Here is a 16,077-nt window from a genome sequence, read left to right on the forward strand (position 1 = left end):
GAAAATATAACTTATCATGCAACTACTACAATACGAGTTTGTGTTTGATGTATTTTAACTGTTCTTATGTTGATATTTTAATCCATAATCTGGAACTATGGCACTGATGAACCGGATCCCAGTGTTTCTGCTGTTCTGTCCAGAGTTGGATGAGAATCTGCTGAACTATAGTACATAGATTTAATAGTGCAAATGAGAGGAGCCAATTGCTGCAAGCCCCATTCCCAAAATCGCAATTAAAATATGAAAATGGATTGAGTCAACACAATGGAAGGAAAGGGGTGAAACTGATCGACACTCAAGCAAGTATATTTTCTGCTACAACAAAATGTCTGACAAACGAGGTGTTAAACTTAAATCTGTCCCCTCAGGTGAACATAAAAGACTCCTTGGCACTATTCAAAGATTAGTGGCGTTCTCCCAGTGTTCATATTTATCCCTCAACCAAATTTGAATGAATATGATCAGGTCAATTATCTCTGTCGTTTACAGAACCTTGCAGTGAATAAATTGTTTGCGACATTTCAATAGTGAATAAAAGCAAATGAAACACCTTTGAGACATCATGGGGTCTTGACGGGTGCAATATAAATATAGGTCCTTTCTTTCTAACAATGTTCAATAGAAAGCGGCAGAAATCTAGGACAGCTAGCCTCATACAGCAATCGCTTGCAAATTAAACCAGGTTAAATAGGGATCAGTATTTCCCTAGCTTATGGGGCCAAACCTCCTCCAATGGCCCGCTTGTCAGAAATCTGAATTTGCCTCTTTCTCCTAATTTCTTTGCTGCATTCGTCTCGTCGCTGAGACACATGGGTTAAAAAGGAGACCTATGTATGGAGGTAGAGGGCATGGTTGACGTACTTAATGAATGAAAGAAAGCTGATGGTGCGAACGTCAAGTTAAAAAGGAGTTAGTTGAGACACTGGATACACTAAAACTGGACAACAATTGAGAAAAGCTGGCTGTTAAAGTTAAAAAGTCGCCAGGGTGGTTGAAATGCATCTGAGGGTGCGGAGAAAAGGAAGGAACGTAAGAAAATTAGTGAGGTTATGGCCATGACCTTTTCAGCCACCTTAGATACAAGGGTGTAAGTCAGATGACTAGAGAATTTCAGTTGATACACCCTTGCTCAGAGTGCAAGAATGAAACTAGCAACTATCGGCCAGTTAATTTAGCCATTGTGGTGAAAAAACGTTTAGAAGTGACAATCCTGGGTAAAATTTACAAGTACTTAGACAAGTGTGGATAGATTCAGGAAAACCAGCATGAATTTATTAAAGGCAAAACAATGTGATTGAATTTTCAGGAGGTATCAGAGACGGTTGATAAGGGTAATGTGGTTGCTATGGTGGTCATGAACTTTCAAGGCATTTGATAAAGTGCCAAATAATTGGCTTGTCAATAAAGTTGGAACCCATGGAATAAAAGAGAGTGGCATAATGAATACAAAGTTGGCTAAGTGACAGGAGTTCGAGTAATGGTGAGCAGTTGTTTTTCAGAATGAAAGGAATATAGTTGGATTCTCCAAGGGTGGGTATCAAAATCCTGCTTTGCATGGCATATATCAATGACTTTGGCTTGGGTGCACAACTCCAAAATGTGGAGAGAGAATCCCTAACAGTACACGAGGGCACCATTCGGCCTACACCAGATCTACACCGACCTTATGAAAGAGCATCATATCTAGGCCCACACCCCCACCCTATCCCTGTAACCCTATATCCCCACCTAAAATGAGTCAAATCTTACAAGTATTGTGAACTGAGAGAAGGATAGTGATAGACTTCAAGAGGACATAGATAAGTTATTGCAATGAGTAAACTCGTGGCAGAGAACATTTAATGCAGGGAAGTGTTGAGTTCAACATTTTGGTAGGAAAAACGAGGTCAGGCAATAGAAAATAAAAAGGGACAATTCTAAAATTCTTCCCACTTCCCCCGTTCATCCTCAAATCTAGTACGCAACCAAAATCTCCCCCCTTAATCAACTGATGCGAGTCAAATGCGGGGATGGCTGCTAACACCATCCTGATAAAGTCCGTGTCATCCTAAATTGGAGACTATATGTTCACTTAAACTACTAGTGCACCCGCCAACACACCACTCACCATAACGTACTGTCCCCCTGGGTCAGTCAATATATTGGCTGCTGTAAAATCCATCCCCCTGTTAATCAAGATCGCCAGCTCTCTCGACCTCGACTCAAAATTTTTTGAGTGGAACACCTGCCCCACCGATCTCTTCCTCAGCCTCGTCTGATCCAGAGCCTCCAAGTGCCTCTCCTGCAAGAAGACTACCTCTGTGATCAAACTCTTCAAATGGGTAAACACCCAGGACCTTTTAACCAGACCATTTAAGCCCCTATGATTCCACGTAACCAGTTTGACTGGAGGCCTCTGGACCCCCTCCCCTACTAGAATCAGTCACATGCCTCCCGCGAGGAACTCCAACTGAGCCCCAACATACCTCAAATCCAAGGTGCTGTCGTCCACCCTCACACAGAGCCATAAGCAAAGAAGCTTTAATCCCAGCATTCTACAACCATCGCTCCTCCTCCATACGCCCAGCCCCCCCGTTTCCTATCCAACCCCCCCCCCCCCAGCCCCCCCGTTTCCTATCCAACCGCCCCCCCCCCCCCCCCCCCCCCCCCCAACAACAGCCAACCAGCCTCCCAGCTCAGAAAGGCACTCTCTCCCACCTACAACAAAGAAAACCCAGACGACCTCAGCTCATTACCTTACCCCACAAACAGAAACCAACTCCCTCCCCAGGCAACCAGCCGCAGACCCCTCCCCTTCCTTGCTTCTGTTAACTAGCATGACCTCTAGTCAGGTGGCCCCCATCTGGGAAACCAGAAAAGTAAATCCAACCAGGAGAAACCAAACACTCCCTTACCCTAATCCCTCAACTAAAATAATACATACTGGGAAAAATGAGCCCCACCCCACATCGACAAATCCAACTACACCATTCTACCATGTGCAAGAAAAACGGAAGACAAAATAGCAAATCACAGAAAGAAGCAAGAACCATACAAAATTCAAAAGCTCCAAAACATCCCATAATCACAATCAGATCGCTCCAAGTCTACTCTTCCTCAAAGTCATTTGCTTCCTCCAGCGTATTGAAATAATGGCCTTTATCTTTAAAGGTGACCAACAATCAAGCCGGGTACATCATTCCGAACCGCACCTTGAAGAGCGCCGCCTTGGCCTTGTTGAACCCAGGTCATCGCTTTGCCAGTTCTGCCCCGATATCTCAGTAGATTCCAATGAAGCATCACTCCCAATAACTTTCTCGCATGGCCTTCACCTACTTCAAGATCCACTCCTTGTCCAGATATCTATGGAGTTGGACTATGACCGCGCGCGGCAAATCCCTGGATTTCGGCTTCTGTTGTCGTGACCGGTGGGCCCGGTCCATCTTGGTAGGGTTCACAAAGACCCCCTTCCCCAACCAATTTCTTTGCCACATATTCTGTGGCACTCGTACTTCAATGGCCTCCGGTAGCCTGACAATCCTCAGGTCCTGGCACCTGGACTGGTTCTCCATGACCGTCCAGATTTTTTGGGCCTCCGCCATTAATGCTACCTCAGCCTCCAAAGAGGCAATCCGGTGTGAGACCGCCTCCTCCACCTCCCAGATCGTCACGCCCTCCTCCTCCAACCGCTGCTCCACCCTCTCCAAAGTTACTAGAACGGGTGCCACCTCAATTGCTTTGGCAAGATCCTCTAACATTGATTGCCTATGTTTCTGGATTTCCCTCATAAGGAATTCCACCAATTTCTCCATTGGGAACACGCCAATGACTTGGAGGGCCCCGCCACATTTTCTTCCACTTCGCCACTAGGCACTACTAAATCTGGTGCGGTACTTCTCGATTTCTGCCTCATGGTTATTCGGAGTTGCAGAGGTGGAAAATGATGGGGGAGATTCTCCGAGCCCCGCGCCGGAGAATCTGGGCAACTGCGCCACGACGCCGGCGCGCGATTCACTGAGGTGCGGAGAATCGGCGCCATTTGCGCCGGCGTGTTTGACGCAGCCGCGAGCCACTGGAATCGGCGGGGCCGCAGATTCTCCAGCACGGATGGGCCGAGCGGCTGCACAGAAACGGCAGAGTCCCACCGGCGCCATTCACCCCTGGTCGCTGCCGGTGGGAACTCTGCGTGAAGGGTCAGGGGGGCAGCCTGTGGGGCGGGGAAAAGCGATCCTTCACCGGGGGGGGGGGGGGTCACCGGGGGGGGGGGGGGGGCTCCAATGGGGTCCGGCCTGCGACCGGGGCCCACCGATCGGCAGGCCGGCTCTTTCTCTTTCCCGCCCCCCCCCCCCCCGGCCTACTTTATTGCGCGGCCGGCCCCTGAACACCGACGCCATGTTGAGTCGGGGCCGGCGCAAAGTCCCCCACGCATGCGCAGGTTGACACAGCCTAACTGCGCATGTTGGCGCGGCGCCAATTTGGCGCCGGAAAGGGAGGCTGGAGCGGAGTGAACCGCTCCAGCACTGTGCTGGCCCCCTGTGGGGGACAGAATCGGTCGTACCCGGGCCCGTTTCGCGCCGCCATGAAACGCGACCGCGTGTCCCAAAGATACGCACTGGCATCATCGCAGTTCACAACTTACATGAACAATTTTAAACTTTGGAATCAAGGACACAAATTCTAAATTTGTGGGACACCAAATTGTGAGGTATAGTTATTATTAAGGAGGAGGCGTGCAACATATTATCGGAGGACATTAATAAACTTAACAGGATGGACAAATAACTGGCAAACGAAGCTTGTCACAGACAAATTTGAGGTAGTATATTTTAGATGGAAGAATAGGGAGGTCACTTATTATTTGAATGCCGGAAATCTAGGGAGGGGGATAGAGGAACAAAGGTATCTCAAAAGTACAAATACATAGGGCAACACGGTGGCGCAGTGAGTTAGCGCTGCGGCCTCACGGCGCCGAGGTTCCAGGTTCGATCCCGGCTCTGGGTCACTGTCCGTGTGGAGTTAGCACATTCTCCCAGTGTTCACGTGGGTTTCGCCCCCACAACCCAAAAACGTGCAAGGTAGGTGGATTGGCCACGCTAAATTGCCCCTTAATTGGAAAAAATGAATTGGGTACTCTAAATTTAAAAACAAAAGTACAAGTTGCACCACAGGTTATCAAAGTTTTAAGAAGAAGCAAACCATGCTCTGGACTTAATTTCTAGAGGAAGAGAATTGAAGCAACCTGGGTTGGACCACAATTAGATGACTGTGTGCGGTTTGAAATGCAGCATTGTAAAAAAAGATATTGAGGTATTGGAGAGGGTGCAGAGATTTACAAGGGCGATAACAGAAATGCATGAGTATACATATCAGGAAAGGATATACAGGCTGGACTTCGCTCCTTGTAAAAAGGCTGGGGAGAGACCTATTAGAGGCCTTTAAAACTATGAACGGTTTTGATAAAGTGGATACAGAGAGAAAGTTTCCCTTGTGGGAAGGGCATAACTAGAGGCCATCAATATAGATAGTCAATAGGGAATTCAAAATAGACTTCTTTCCCGAAAGGCTGGTGAGATTGGAAACTCACAGTGATTAAAGCAAATGGTACAGATGCATTTTAAGGGAAGCTAGACTAATATATGAGGTAGAAGGGAACAGAGGATTGCGATGATAGATTTGGGTAAGAAGAAGGAAGGATGCTTGAGTGGAGTGCAAATGGCAGCATTGACTGGTTGGGCCAAATGGCCTGTTTCTGTGTCATACAGCCTATATAAAAACAATTCAAAGTGCTTTCCATGGGTTTAATCAGACAAAAGTCCCATCAGTTTGATCACATTTATGAAGTATATTGAGAGAGAGGTGGAAGCGAGTATATACGATATTTATGTCTTAAGTTAACAATATAGTTTTAATGGCAGTGAAATAATGAAGCACCGCATGTCAGTGGGATAAAGGCATTGATTCAACCCTGCCCTTCGCACACTGTCTCAGTTGAGCTGTTAAAGGGTCAGATGGGGAGCAAAGAAGGGTGGAAAAAATAATTGAAAAGGGCAGTCGACCTGGACCTCTCTCAAGAAGCGTCTTGTGGTTAGCTCTGGAGGAGTACGAGACGAGACCTCAGAGCAGCTTGATTATTCATTCTTTCAACAGGGGAGAGGGGGAACATATACATACTCAGGTGGTCCCAGAAGCACAACAGTCTTAAAAAGATGGCTTGGAGAAAACAATTCAAAGTGAGTGGAGAAATGAAAAGGTATCACGCTCGCAATTGTTTTGTAACAATATCAGATTATACTTACAATGTCAAAGCGTTGCGTCACATTCCCCTGAACATCCAGCAAATAGACTTTGCCTTGATGTGTCCCCAGTGCCAAAAACTGAAACAAAACAGCAGTAAAGTAAAATGTATTTATGCTAGATGCAATCCTGATTTACTTCTATCGACAGAAACCGTTTACCTTTCTTCACATAAAATGCTGAGAGGCACCTTTGCTGTTATTCCAAAACAATTCAGATGACATTCTGGAACGGTGTGTAAATCTGGCCATGTGATGCCAAGTATATGGTCGCAGGAATGGAGACGTCAATACATTCAACAAGGAGCTATCCAATATCCTCGTTATATTACAACACTGCCAATGATGGCTGCCCTAACTTTGGCACTGACGATTTATTACAAGTCAGATAACGTCACTGCTGTATTCCTGAGGCTATATCCGATCACCCATCTTCCAGGCAGCCACACAAGTTTAAGGCCTGTTTTTCGGCTCTTGGTGGCAAGTTTATGTAATAGTGGAGAAGCAGCAGGTTTAAATACTGGCACTGCAGAACCACGTATCCCTGAACAGACTCCATTAAATTAAAGGGGTCCCTAAAAAGCCCCCAGTCCTCACTCATCTGCAGCAACAGATGGATTATGCAGCACAGATCCTCACAAATCCGGCAATTGTGTTCAAATCGGCCTTGATCAAAACACTATGACTTAAAGACTACGTTTATTTAAATTAATCTATTCTCGTCATTATACACAAAATTATCTACCACACAAACTTGAAAACATATGAATAGGGACACATTACGTATTCATTGCCCTGTAGTTCCACAGTACACTTAAAATCACATCATCGGAATAAAACAATCTATTTACTCATTTTAGTAAAATGCCAAATCCTTCAGGATATTTGTGTGCCGAGCTAAAGAAATTCACAAGCTGCAGTAAAATCGCAGCAATGTTTTCTTTTATATCCTCTTGCCCTTTTCAGAGTACAATTTTGCTGCCTTACATGCATGGTGACTAGAAGTGTGCTCCCCAGCATGGACCTATAATTGTCTTTATGCACAATGTTCTACAAATGTTGCTTCACTGTATCATAATTAGTATCAAATTAGTATCCAAGGACTGTAATATTAATCTGCCTCCCAAAAAATGGGAACATTTTCTCGAACTCAGTGACATCTTTACGCAAAGTGAGGCAATATGATTGTGCAAGTACTTGTTACCTGTCAAAATGAGTCAAAGGAAGCCTTATCTACTGACAACAAATGGTTTGCAGCTTGTGCGTACTCACTGATGAACTGTGGCAGCTAATTAAAAGTGTGGCTTTTAAACACGAGCAAGATGCACAGGCACAGCATGGATTGAGGAAATATTTGCAATATCATTTAACAAGGATTGAGTTATAGCAGTGTAAAATAAATGAAAAGATTCAAGAGCTAAAAGTGCAAAGTTCTGGGAGTGATTGCTAAAAAGAAAATCAAAATACATAACCAACCATTCAGGAGTTTTGCAAACAGAAAGCAATATTTTAAACATAATATTTTAAACATTCTCAACTTTTTTTCTGAAAGAAAAAGAATAGTAAACAGAGAATCAATATATTTGAGTTCAATGCATTAACCAAATTCTGGGGCAACTCAAATTACAATCTCTCTGTGACTCTGAGCATGCTTGATTGGAGGCTCTAATGAAATGCTCATATTTACAGGCACTACCAAGCAGGTCAGTCATCCAGCACCATCTAAAAAATAACCTTCCATTAACTGGAGGTTTAAAAAGGATTTATCAAGATGGAATTGCTAAACTGAAAATTAAATTCAGGCACTTATAACATGAACCTGCATTAAAGAGCAAAAAAGGAAGAAGAGACTCATTACAAATTCAGCCCGGCAATGTCTTTCGCCCCTGCAAGGTTGCTTTTTTTTTCCAGGAAGAAGAAAGTCCCCCGGGTAAAGAAAATCAATACTGGTTAATAAAACATCAGGTGCGCAGACATAACTAGGTATGACTATTCCACTGCACAAGCCTGGTTGACTGCACCAGGTGCCATGACGATTAGTCATCTAGTACAGACTGATGCTTGTGAAAATGTGATGCTTTAGAAAGGAAAGTGGCTACGAGAAAAGTGGGAAGCAAATTCTGAATAGATATGGAACATTGAATTGTGTGGAACCCATATGTTTTATCAAAAACATAAATCGTCGCTGCTTGGTATGAATCACAGTGAGATAGATAGGCCACGCACATGATTTTAAATTATTCACCTTTAGCTTTTAACAGCTCTATAATTTGTGTAGCTTGTTTCGGTGTCCTTAAAGATTGTAACAGGTAAATTAAGTTATTTTGAAAATGATACATTAAAATTGCTGGAACAAACAGGCTACCTTATCATGCACAGTCATACAACTTGCTGCATCTTTCTGCAGGATTTCTGTCATTCCATTAGCCAATCTTTCATATTTAAGCTTCGGTTCCTCTTCACTTTCGTCCTCCTGTATTTTGAGAGAATTTAAAAAAAAAATCAACAGCTAAATAAACTGATAATTTCCAGGTTTTTACTCTATTAAAACCACAAAGACAATTACTTAGGAACTCCCGTTATCCCAGGACAACCATGAATTATTGATTGTCTGCCAGGATTCCACCTAGGGGAAATTAAAGTGGCAAGCCAACTATTTATAATTCCTTGAGTCCACCAAATAAACTCATGTCGTGTTAAGGCATGTACAGCAAATGTTTTATTACCATAACGCTACGATAGCAAGTCATCGCTTTTAACACAAGATCCCATGAACGAATAAAAAAAAACCTAAACAAATTTCACTCACTGAAAACAACTAATCCACGTCCTGGCATTGCTATTTTGTATAATGTTTTTCTAGATTGGAGAGACAGATGACTGTGTTAGGGAAATGATTTTTCTTTCCTCCAAACAATTGACAATGCCAAGCTCTATAATACTAGAAATACCGGGAAGCTGCCTTACTCCCACTGTCACCCTCGCTCTTTTCACAACTTCAACAACTCACCTCAATCATGAGTGAGGAGTGATCCTCTACTGCAACATCATTATTCTAATGCCTTTTAATTGCCTTTACAGCTCGGACTGAAAAGTCTGGGTTTTAAATGAAAATGAGTCCAAACCTGTAAAACAGAGGATTTTCTTTTTCCTTAAGAGCATATAAACGAAAAGGAAGATTGAATAAAGGTGTTCAGGAAGAGAGAGGCTGGAAAAAGGATGAAAAAGACAACATGCACTATATAAAGCTTTTCACAACTGGATGTCCCCCCCCTTTCGGATTATCTTCCAGTCTCCTGCCTCTCTCAGGGCGATCACCAGCAGCTCAATGGCCAGGGGGAACAGCAGCGGGTCAGCGGGCATCCCTGCCTTGTGCTGCTAGAAGTATTCAGAGACGGTGGCATTGGTCCGTACGCTCGCTGTGGAGGCGTTGCGTAAGAGTCCTGTCCCTAGTCCAAATCGCTCTAGTACTGAGGTATTTCCACTCTACTCTGTTGAAGGCCTTTTCTGTGTCCAGGGAGACAATCACCTCTGGTGTTCTCTCTCTGGATGGGGTCATTATTATGTCCAGCAGGTGCCTGCTGTTCACAGTTAGCGGTCTACCCTTAAAGCCCGTCTGGTCTTCTGCGAGCGGTATGTGTTCTCCAGCCACTTGGCCAGAACTTTTGCAAGTATTTTCACATCCATATTGGAGCAGCAAAATGGGTCTGTATTATCTGCACTTCGTTGGGTCTTTATCCTTTTTGGGTACCAATGATATGGTGGCCTGCGTTAGGGTTGGAGGCAGGGTGCCCCTCACTAGCAAGTCCACGAACATTTTCTGCAGGTGCAGGGCTAGTGCTGTTGCGAATAATTTGTAGAATTCCACCAAGAACTCATTGGGTCCCGGCATCTTCCCCGCCTGCATGGAGTTGATGCTCTCCATGACCTCTCCCAGTCCGAGTGATGCTTCCAAGTCCCTGCTTCTATCGTCCCAACAACTGACATATCCAGTCTCACCACGAGGCCGGGACCCTTAGTGTGAGCTGGTTCACTAGTTCATAGCAAGGCGAAGCAGTGCCAATCAAAATTGTCCTTTTCTCTTTTTCCCCTTGGTCTCCTCTGTCTCTTCCTCACTGCTGCCTCTCCTGTTGCCTGTCCAGGCCATTCTTATGGACGAACCCGTCCACCTCGGCTGGGGCAATGAAATAATGTTCTTTTCCCTGGTAAGTTATCCAGAGCCTGGCTGAGAATAACATCCTGAATCTGACCTTGCACTTGTACAGGGCAAACTTTGCGTGGTTGAATTTGGCTCTGTACCTTGCCAGGTCTGCCACAATATCCTGTTACACTCTTATTTTACGTGCTTCCCAGTTGCACGCCTTCATCTGTCGAGCACAGTGAAGGATACTCTCTCGGTCTGGCTTTGGTCGGAGTGACCAGTGAGCCCTGTCGATCTCCGGCAGTTTGGAGAAGCGGTCGCTCCCAACCAGGTTGCCCAGTATTTGGGCCACATAGTCAGTTGGGTTCCTGCCCTTGAACCCTCTGGCCAGCCCACTATCCTAATATTCTGCCTCCTCGACCGATTACCCTGATCCTCAAGCTTCCCTTTCAGGCTCCCCTGGGTCGCCACCCACCTCTTCGTCGCCCTGATCCGTCAACGCCTTCTCCAGCTCTCGGATCGTGTTCCCCTGGGCTTCTAGTTTTCTCCCCATGATGTTGAGCACTGTCTGCATGGCAGCTAGCGCCTCAGCCACCTTGGCCGTCACCTTTATCTTGGACTTAATGTCATCCTTCATTGCGTTTAATTCCTTGGTTAGGATCATTCTCCATCCACCGACTGGCCGGGGGTGGGGGGAGGGGGGGGGGAATTGTTTTCTGAATCGCCAGTCTCCCTCTCTCGGGGGAGACTGGGATCCCTAACCTAGAGGCTCCACCAATCCACTTGCTCGCCGCTCCTGCCCCTTGCCGCAGTTTCTAGTGCCCCTGCGGCCTCTCGAGCTGTTCATTCCTGGCATTGTTGTTGTTCTGTTGTCGAGGGTGAAGGGATTTTTAAGTCCAGGCTAATTTCGGCCAAAAATGCTTATTTTCCTGTCGGATGGAAGAGAGCCACCTGATGTGTGACTACTCAGCACATCCCCATCACCGGACGTCATACGAGGAACTTTTTAAACGTGTTGCCATTATTATAACCTAGGAAAGACAGTCACCAATTTGAGCACGGCAAACTCCCACATCCTGACCAAATTATGCCCATAACTTCCATTGGAATGACAATTGAGTCACTCCGTTCCTAGTTTCTTACTTTATCTCATCTCGTGTGACCTTCTGACTCAAACCGGGTGGGACGAGATCACTTAGCGCAGTAAGTTCCTGTGGCCTACTGTAGCATCCAGGAGAGTCAAAGTTAAGTAAGCCACACCATCCTTTTATCCAGCATTTCTGCGTAAACCACATATGTTAACGTGGCAGAAACTTTAAGCCTAAGTCCCAAGGGAGGTAGGGTGGATCAGTGCTATAGTTACCCAGAAGCTAGAAGTGGTTTTAATCCTTCTAACCTTTTCTGGGTAACTACGACTATGACAGTTAGAACCATCCGAAGTTTGTGATTTAAATTGCATTACTGGATGGTTCCCAGTGCACAGCAATTACCCGAAGGGGGTACAATGGGATCTTTTACATCCACCTGAGAGTGCAGACAAGACCTTGGTTCAATGTCTCGTCTGAAAGACAATACGTCAGATGGTGGAATACTCCCTCACTACTGCACTCAGTGTTGGCCATGATCTGTGCTTCTGGAGCAGGGTTTGATCCCACAACCTTCTGATTTAGAGGCAAGAGTGCTACCAAATAAGCAATGGCTGACAAAACATGTTCACTTGATGTCAGCAATAAATCAAATATGGATTTGCAAATGTCCAGTTTCGAACAGAGGACCTTTTGCATGCAAAGCAAATGCAATAGCTATAAAGATGATCATATGAACAATGATAATTTAAAACAGTCTTATCTTGTCTTATCTTAACAGTTCTACTTCATGTCTTTAGTTTCCAATGGGGCCTCCAAGCATCCTGCAGGATGATAACTCCTCAGGAGGAGATCACCATACTGAGAATTCACTATCACAGGACTCATGTAGATCATGCACCAGCTCAGATAACCATACTTTGATGGGACTGGTAGGCATATAGTTGGGTTTTCACGTTGTGACTCATACATCGTGCAATGAAAAAGAGCAAGTGCTAGAGGCAGGAATACCAACAGAGAAACCACACCAGTCCTCACAACAGACTAAATTCTGTACATTTGTGACACAAATGCTGTACTTCAGCAGTGGTCAACAAAGAGGATACATCTGGAGACACAACAAAGAATGTGTAATGTACACCAGGTTTTCTAACAGCGCCATGCAAGCTTCCTGAGAAATTGGCAAAGTTTGTCTTGTTGCAGGGCCTTTGTGATACCTTTGTCCATGGAACATCAAACATGCAATCAACCAAGTGTATGATGGCTTAATCAACGGTTTGCACTACATAAATGCCACCTTAAATGGGATGTATAACACTCTAGCTTTTGCCATTCATCACCTCACCCGATTTGGGTCATGTTGGTGGATTGTGAGGGATCATGGTTGGGTTGGGAAATAAGGGGCACAACTCAAAGCACTCCACTTCTTACCCAAAGCCACCCTCCTGTGTCAGAATTCCACATATTGCCATGTTTCCCAATGGCTGGATCTGTCCCTGTACATTTTCAGGTTGAGCAATCTTTACTGGGGCCTTACGTGCTCGGACACTGAGAATATTGCACCACGTAGAGGAACTGTCAAGATTTGCACATACATTTAAGATTGCGAAGTCTGTTTATTTTTGATTCATAAAAATATTATTTCTTTCCACCACATTTCCATCTTGCCCATTTTTGTCTGCTGACTGCTGAATGCTAAGACATGAATACCAAGCAATGTGAGCGGTGTGAAAGTGTCTGGTGGTTTACAGGACTGTTTTACACTGGGGATATGGTTGGCAGGGTTTTGAGTGTGGCTGCCAGGTGGGAGGACTGAAGTGAGCTTCACAATAAGGAGGACGCCCCAAGTAGCAACAAGCATTGCTGCGTATGCAGCAGCTGCACTTTCTCCTTGGAATTATCTAAAGAAGTTCTATATTCTGCTCCCGGTTCCACCTGAAGTCCCAAACATTTCTGCTGTGTAATATGCAGCATATATTGTGCACTATGTTGCGCCCTACAGTCATTCTGAAGCCTCTGGTTGGGGCGTATTGAAGGGCTTTTCCAGATCTGCCCAGGCACCCAAGTGCTTCTTCAGCAGACTGATGGCTTAATCAATGACACACCTACCTGGATGCACATTGGCTCTCATTGTATTGTTCCTGGATCTCAGTGGATGGGCTCATCATGGGTGTCATTACCCACATCTTAAGTGGGTATCTCTGGTCTCCGAGTAGCCAGTCGGGAAGTGTGCATCGAGGTGCGATGGGAGCAAGAAGGGTGGATTGCTGCAGGATGAAAGTATCATGGTAGCTGCCCAGGAATCTTGTGCACACTTGCATAAAGATGAAGTAGAAGCTCTTGCAGTTGGTGAATACTCCTGGATAATCTCAGTAAGGGATCATTTGCCGTGTGCATGCAATCATTGGCACCCTGCACTTCTGGAAAGCCAGCCAGAACTGCAAACCCAAACACCCACCTCATTCTAACTGGTGCGATCACAGGCGAAGTTGACATAATTTCCTGCTTTGGAAAACAAGCCTTCAATCACCTTTTTTATAGATTTGTGGGCCGCCAACCACAAGATCCTATAAAGTCTCTGGCAGATTCATGGAAGGATCATAGAAACATAGAACATAGAGGGCAGAAGGAGGCCATTCGGCCCATTGAGTCTGCACCAACCACTTAAGCCCTCACTTTCACCCTATCCCCGTAACCCAATAATCCCTCCTAGCCTTTTTGGTCACTAAGGGCAATTTAGCATGGCCAATCCACCTAATCTGCACGTCTTTGGACTGTGAGAGGAAACCGGAGAACCTGGAGGAAACCCACGCAGAGACGGGGAGATCGTGCAGACTCCGCACAGACAGTGACCCAGCGGGGAATCGAACTTGGGACCCTGGCGCTGTGACGCCACAGTGCGAGCCACTTGTGCTACCGTGCTGAGCAGAAGCAAAGATGTTGAGGATGTTTGTCTTTTGCCAGAAGGTTGAAAATGTTTACCATCATATAAATGCAAGACATGACTGAGACACTATCAATCCAACATTCAACAACGTTAATCTTCTACCTGTGGACCCTGTGTGCCAGGCATGGTTTCTGCCAAACTACACCTCTCTGTTGACCTAATCAGAGGACCAAAGTAGCATAACATAAGATCACCCATGATGATGGCAGATCAGACATACAAACTTCCAAAGTTGTTAATGGAATCTCCAAATGTGTAAATGTAATCTTCAAGGTGTGTAAATTACCTCTCAATACTGTGAACAAACACAAGCAGGCAAGAAAGCAGCTACGAGGCTTCAGTGCCTATATGTATATTTCCCCATCATGTCGTCAGCCCCACATTTGACACATGTTCTCACTGGTGACTGCCAGGAAGCTCTTCAAAATCTGTAAACTCACAGTTAAATTGCAAGAGACAGATTAAGATCGCTGTAAGTGACAATAATAAATTGACCATCCTGCTCTCCCGAGGGATTAGGGATATGCAGTCTAACACAGGGGGTTGTCAGTCGGTCAGTGATGGTAATGGGGGGTGGGGGAGGTTGGGAGGGTTGGCAGAGATGGTCAGGTAGTCCCATGGGAGGTCAGGAGGGTAGTTGGCAGTTGGAAGGGTGGCCAGTGGATTGGGAGTTGGAAGGGTGGCCAGTGGTGGGTCCTAGGAGCTCAGGTGGGTAGTTGGGGGTATGGGAGGTATTCAGCAGAGTAGTCGGGTGGACCAGTGGTTTCAACTCTTAACTTTTCCTGAGTAAGACCGTCAGAAACATCTGAAGGCTGCAATTTAAATCAGTGCATTGGGGGGTTTATAATGCAGAGTAATTGCCCAATGCAAATTTGAACTACCCCAGCAATTACAATGCAGTTCTTTATGTGGGGTCCCCAGTGCAACTTTGGGGTACCCCCAGGGAACAGCAAACCGGAGATCAAAAATGATGGGCCCCATAAATGGTCTCTGGATTGGGGCAAATCCATAACCACGAAAGGCACAGGTGAGTAAGGTCGCCATATTCCCAGGTGACCATCGGCTGCTTTGCCCTGAAGAGGGGAAGAGCCGACTAGTGGTGGTTTAATCGGGGACTCATCACACCTCAGGCGAGGGGCAAGGTTGAGAAGGTGGACCTTCATGAATAACCTCAGCCGGTACGGGAATTGAACCCACGCTGCTGGCCTTGATCTGTATCACAAACCAGCTGGCTAGCCAACTGAGCTAAACTACCTCCCAAGTCATGGACAAGTGCACTACCACTGAGCCACAGTTGGCTATTCCTAATATATATCGGCATGACAAACATGGATTCTAAGTATTGGGCAATTTAAGGGTTAAAAGCCTGTGTTTAAAGCATGTTTGACTCCAGTGGTCATGTTTTATTAAAAAAAGAATTCTGTCCTGCAGGGCCTGGGTGCCTTTAATTTTTTTTAAATAACTTTTAATTAGCTTTATGGTCACAAGTAGGCTTACATTAACACTGCAATGAAGTTACTGTGAAAAGCCCCAAGTCGCCACATTCCGGCGCCTGTTCAGGTACATTGATGGAGAATTCAGAATGTCAAAATTGGCAAACAGCACGTCTTTCAGGACTTATCGGAGGAA

The 16,077-nt window shown here is 45.4% G+C and overlaps 1 protein-coding gene across 4 annotated transcripts in view; it reads right to left on the minus strand.

Moving 5' to 3' along the window:
- Positions 1-16,077, minus strand: part of vps41 (VPS41 subunit of HOPS complex) — a 267,921-nt gene that overhangs the window by 216,885 nt on the left and 34,959 nt on the right. For all 4 annotated transcript variants that reach the window (XM_072467229.1, XM_072467227.1, XM_072467228.1 and 1 more), the window contains exons 3-4: positions 8,641-8,748; positions 6,279-6,356 (exon numbers count right to left, since the gene is read on the minus strand). In XM_072467229.1, coding sequence (XP_072323330.1) covers positions 6,279-6,356; positions 8,641-8,748 — 186 coding nt within the window. The remainder of the gene's footprint in view (positions 1-6,278; positions 6,357-8,640; positions 8,749-16,077) is intronic.

This window comes from Scyliorhinus torazame, chromosome 11 (genome assembly GCF_047496885.1).
Source record: "Scyliorhinus torazame isolate Kashiwa2021f chromosome 11, sScyTor2.1, whole genome shotgun sequence".
NCBI lineage: Eukaryota > Metazoa > Chordata > Chondrichthyes > Carcharhiniformes > Scyliorhinidae > Scyliorhinus > Scyliorhinus torazame.